The 6144-nt window shown below is 30.1% G+C and overlaps 1 protein-coding gene across 1 annotated transcript; it reads left to right on the top strand.

The window, feature by feature from the left end:
* Positions 1-871: 871 nt before the first annotated feature.
* On the top strand, positions 872-4911 carry LOC133188303 (uncharacterized). Its single transcript, XM_061323713.1, has 5 exons — positions 872-924; positions 1915-2110; positions 3445-3531; positions 4038-4137; positions 4374-4911. The coding sequence occupies exons 1-5, from the start codon at positions 919-921 to the stop codon at positions 4444-4446; spliced, it is 462 nt and encodes a 153-aa protein (XP_061179697.1). The 5' UTR covers positions 872-918; the 3' UTR covers positions 4447-4911.
* Positions 4912-6144: the final 1233 nt, after the last annotated feature.

Here is a 6144-nt window from a genome sequence, read left to right as displayed (position 1 = left end):
GTTGCATAACTGACAGAAATGATAATTTCACGCCCGATTTCTGCCCCAATGGTGATTTGTACTTTTAAAACTCTCAGTTGATGCTATAATTTAGATGAGGGACGTGATACAAGAACTCCAAGGATATCTTGAAAGATTACATCCCAGTTAATCTTAAAGTACGCATACGTATAAACGTCACTGACACTTCGTTTTCTAGATGCATCATATCACTTAAAATTTATCCTTAAAGTGAAATACGATCGCCTAATAAGCATGCACAGATACATCTTACTAGGGTATTTCATATACCAATCAATTTAAGAAATCGCCGTTAAGATGTAAATTAACATTTGAAAAAGAAAATGACAGGTCTTCTCATATAATTCTCACTCTCCCTCAATATATACATGATTTAATACACAGATCGAAATATCCTCCCCCCCCCCCCCCCCCCACACACACACAACTTTTCCGCGTTCTCATCATCAGCATCACGAAACAAGGTCTGATCTTTCGTAAATGCTGTAGCTGGGGTCATTAATTAGAGGAAACCAAATCAATCAAACAAAGAGTTGCACAAGATCGAACTTATGTAGAAGAAATAATTTTGCACTCTTACATTGAAGTACACAGATTTCAGGCATTATAAGGATTCCTTTAATTCGATCTACTGACACACAAACAAAAAAAACATGTCAAATTTATTGATAAATCTAAAAATACATCGGCATTGGAAAAAGTGACGATGATATAGTAAAGATGTCATATCACGACATCCGTACGGACAGTCAGCCAATCAGATCGCTGTGTTTCTCAGTGGGTGGATACTAGAGTCTACATTTATACAATTTGAGATCAGATAAGGAGCCATTTGAAATTCAAGCAAAGATACAAAATTCATTCATAGAAGCTGCTTCAAGGCGAGAAGTGTTGAAGATGAAGGTAATTTTTTTTTTTATATCATCCAGTATTACTTTTTAAAAAAGTGAATAAATATATATTTTTAAGATTAATTCATGAAGCAGCTAGATTAGAACATTTTAAAAAAAATTATAAGTACAATAAAAGGAAAAATACTTAATAATAATAATAATTATTATATTACATTTATATCTATTTCTGCTTCCAAAAAAGTTAAGTTTAGGTATCTTGAGGAAAAGTATATATATACATGTATATTATTCCAAATTTGAAAGAAGAAAATTATTATCTAAAAACTAATTCTATTTCTTTATCCACTATAATTGCTTCACATAAAATATATATAACGAATAATCTCACTTCGGGTGCTTTCTTTTAAAAATTTGAAATCATACTGACCCAGAGGGTCGTGAAACAATCTAAGCAAAAACTTGTTTTGAATTAAACTCTATACATGTACCAGTTTTGGCTTGGATTGTTTCAAGACCCTGTTTATACTGACCTTATTGTGAAATCTGCATGAAAGTTATAACAAAGTGCCATATTGTATAGATTTTGAATTTATTAGACGTTATTGAATATGAAGTGTAAGTGTTTAAGATGTAAACTGTAAATTCATTCGTTATAAATTCAAAATTAACAATATAGTAAAAAGAGAGAACACTGATACATGTAAAGGCCTAGCTGTCTGAAACATAAAGAATGCAAGTTTTCTTTCATCACATAGCAGTAGGAACCGGAGAGGGGGGGGGGGGAGAGACGTGCCCCCAAAAATTTTGCCGATATATAGAATACTATAAAAAACAAAGCTACTATATGCTTCTGCCCCCTCAATAATAAAATTTGATAACCTTTTTTTTTTTTTTTTTTTTTTTCTTTTTGCTTGTCAAGGAATTTTTGAATTTGGTAGTGCCCCCCCCCCCCCAAGTTCCAGTGATGATGATATATTCACGCATCTTTTCACGGAAAATATGTAGCTACAGTGTATTTCTTAAATGTAATTTTGAGCAGATCACTACAGAAACAGGCGTCACACTTTTGGTGATATTCCTTATGATTGCTTGGAATGATGGCGCTTTGGTCGATTTCAGACGGCTTTGCCAACCTGATCAGCAGAATTTTGGATTCCGTAAGGACCCATGGCAAAATGAAGCCGTTCACTACTGTTTTATGACGGGGCATGTTAACGAGGAATGCAGAGAAATAAGTCAGTTTATAAGTATTTCAATTTTGTTTAAAAAAAAAAATTAAAAATGAATTCATTGAAACAGAGGTGGATGTGGCAGGTGGAGGATACAAGGGTTAGAATCGAACTCAAATCGGATAATTCTCAATATTTTCATTTTTAGTGGTTTGATAGAATTAAACTAATTGTTTAAGCTCGATATTGGAACTACAAATGTAAAACAGATTATTGTAAAAAATTTTGATACTGCCATGTCTTTTATGTTTTAGTAATGTAGCAATTAACATAAAAAATTAAATAAAGATGCTTTATTAATATGATAATTATCTTCATTAGGTTATGTACCGTGATCTCGATTAATCGATTTATAATCACTGTAATGCAAAAGTTGAACTTTAGACACAAAACTTTTATAAAGCTCGTAATGATTGTAATCCACATAAAAGAGTGACTGCAATATCTAATAATTTTTTTTTTGAAAATACGTCATGACGTTGATCTAATTATAATGTCATTCTTGGAGTATAAAAGATTATGGTAGTTTTTGTTGAATCTACCTTCTGTCGGGTCCATCTATATTGTACCATTTCGAACCAGAAAAAAAAAACGCTGAAATATTGGAATTTCACTCAGCACAAGAAGTTATTATCCGTATATATGCAGTACATGTATGTTAGATTGTCTATGCTTTGATAATTTTCGAGATGTTTTGCCTAATTTTCCGGGACCAATTCTCGAAAATTCTAGTATATATATATATATATATATATATATATATATATATATATATATATATATATATATATATATATATATATATATATATATATATAAAGATCACGAAAAAAATCAAGCACTGTATGTTAACGGGGCCCTGTGATTGTAGTATTGTTTGTTTTGTTTGCTTAATGTTTATGAGTTTGACGTATAGCAGGAAGGGTTTGTACGGAAAATAAATAAATACTCGTAAATTTAAAAAATACGCGGGTTATTAATAAAATATGATCATATATCTTATCATAGGTATTAGTTTACAAAGAAACTGCCTAAATAAGAGTTTTATCGAATGATAGAAAAAACCTTTTTCTGGTGGTTATTTTTAATTATCTTCAAATTATGATGGTACCAACTTTTGAGATTTTACATCAACTACAATTTTAATGCCGCACAGCAAATTAAATCAAAATTCTAGAAAAAACGGCATTATTGAATTTCACGCAGTTAATTTCTATTTTTCCATTATGAATATTATTTCTTTAGAATTATGTTACCACCTTAAAGATCTACAGAAAAAAGGAAGTAAACAAATTGAAATACACTGTAATAAAAAACATGTTTGTTTACGTGTACCATAGGTGCCTCTGGAGAATTCAACTGTGGTGAAGAATTTCACCTGCAAGGTGGACTTGCGGGCCAAAAGGCTCAATGCTGTAGAAAGTCTGGTAGGTTTACTTATTATTACTTGAGGGTGGGGGAATTTATTCACCATTTAGCTGGAACCGATTGATAAACAAACACGTTGTGTAGCATGTGTGTTGTTCTTCCAAAGAACACTCCTGTCACATGCGTAGTGTTAAAATTGCCTCTTTAACATTCCCTGCGGAAAACTGTGATATTATCAATCCACTGCTTGGTTTGCTTTCAAAGATTCCTATTACTATTTCATTTGATCTGTTTGAGTTTATGGTATATACTTAACATGCATTGGAGGAAAAAAAAAACCAAAGAAACAAAAAACAAAAATAAATAAATCAATCAATCGCAGAGCTGAAATTCATTATTTTGATTAATATTTTACTAAAGAAAAATAAAATAAATAAAATAAAATAAAAAAAATACTAAAAATAGATTAATAAAAAGAAGCACAAACACAGAGAAAAAAAGAGCTTTATTTCATATTAATTAGTATAAGAGAATGCTAATTTTATTATTATTTTTTCACACATAGGGTACAGACTAATTCATTGCCAAACTTCAGCGAAGACGTTTTCATTTAGGGACGGGTTTGACATTATGTATGTCAACCGTGCACTACGAAACCTGACCAGGTTAATTATTTTCATTTCTAGATCATTATATATGTCAAATTTTTATTGTTTCAATTTTGATATTATAAGATGTATTTTGCAGCCCCCCCCCCCAAAAAAATATAATTTGATCATTTTAAATGATATGAATAATCTGTAGATGCAGTAGTTTAACTGATAATATTAAAGTACATGTATCTCCTCGATTCTATTTTTTCCACTTCTCTACCACTAAAGATGCTTTTTTATCTTTCTAGTACCCCAACATCATCTGACCCAACAGCTTTTCAAGTTGAGTTGTGCGACTTAGAGAAAGAGGAGTCCAAATGAAACAACGAAATATGCACTGTGAGGTGTCAAACTGAATACATATATCTTAATCATCACAGAAATATACTATACACAGGGAAAATTAAAACCCAAAAGTAAAAGCCGTGTTTATTGCTTATTTCTTTCATATCTTCCTATCAGCAGATATTAACTCTTATTATTGTTAAATAATTGCAACTTTTTTTGAAGAATGTAATTCCAACTCATTTTGATATTAGATCAAATCATTCCCGTTGTAAAACACGAGAGAAGTTTAACAACATTGTTTCCTGCACTTAAAATGTTTGAACATGTGAAACGATATCATAAAGTATTTTTACATCTTAGAAAAAGATTTATGCCATATCACAGTACTGACTCACAAGTCAAATAGAATTTCTAAATAGAATTCCATGATGTTTATGCGAAACATATTTCTTATATGGATGTATATACATTTCTTTCCATTAAAATTATATAAGAACATTTCATGTTATGTTTTTAAGATAGTTGTGCTTTAATGTTACGGTTCATCATCCCTCTGACCTCTCATACGAATTTTTCTTTTACACATATGATTTTCCAAAAGCAATATAATTTAAACAATAAAATGCGTTCTTTGTTTGTTAGAATAGGAATTAAAGTTCATCGATACTCTGATAAGAGAGATAGCTCTTAAAATAAATATCTATTATTCCTTTAAAAATTTGTCAAGTCGAGGTGTCTTTTTTGTCCAATTTTGCTATAATTGCTTGTATTTGACTTAACAAATACATTTCTTTTGAAAAATCATAAGAGTTAAAGAAACATTTTATATGAGTGAGCATAGGGTTTATGAACCTTAATATTGCAGAAAAATACATAACCCGCATAGCATGTTATGTATTTTTTTTTTCAAAAGCTGCAACGTTAATTCTCATACTAATAAAGAAAGAAAGACATGCTATGGTTCATATTTATGCCTATATAAATAACCATATGATTAGGTTTTTAAAAGTATGATCAATATTGTATTATTGATATGTACGTCAATGTATGTTTAATTGATGAAAGAGTCATTGCTCAAAAAATCTATACAGGTGGCTTAATTGGCGGCGTTAAAGTATTGATAAACAACCACGGTTTTAATTAGAAATGAAGGCTATCATATTCAGTGCATGTAAATATTATAATTAAAATACACACCACATCAGCATACCTTACAGGGCAAAATTGACGAGAAAGACTTGTTAACTTGACAATTTTAAAAAAGAATAAAACTCATTTATCCCAGCGCGAGTTATCTCTCTTGTCACAGTATCATTAAACCTTAAGCCAAATTAAATATTTGTTGGCTATCAACCTTTTTTTTCTCCTTGCTTTGAAAATAAAAAAAAAGTGCGTGAGCAAAACCCTAATTCAAGAATAGTTTTTTAAAAAATGAAATCCACTATTATTCTGAATGAATTATCGTAAATATTCTCTATATGTTGAACATGTGTACAATACAAAGATGGATGAATTAACCGAGGAAAATGTCCATAGTTGAACAAATAAGAAAGTGAAAAGTTAAATTAATTATAACAAAATTTATCTTTGATATTTCAGTTAACATTAATGCATATTTTATGTAAAATCTCCACAATTTGCAACAATTTCACAAGTATTGAAATTATTCGTCTATGAAATAGCATGCACACACCAAAGAGTATACAGATACATGTATCTTTATTTTGAGAC

Source organism: Saccostrea echinata, unplaced genomic scaffold (assembly GCF_033153115.1).
Source record: "Saccostrea echinata isolate AGI-Se365-2 ecotype Australia unplaced genomic scaffold, CSIRO_AGI_Sech_v1 ptg000001l, whole genome shotgun sequence".
NCBI lineage: Eukaryota > Metazoa > Mollusca > Bivalvia > Ostreida > Ostreidae > Saccostrea > Saccostrea echinata.
This window is presented reverse-complemented; position numbering and strand designations above follow the sequence as displayed.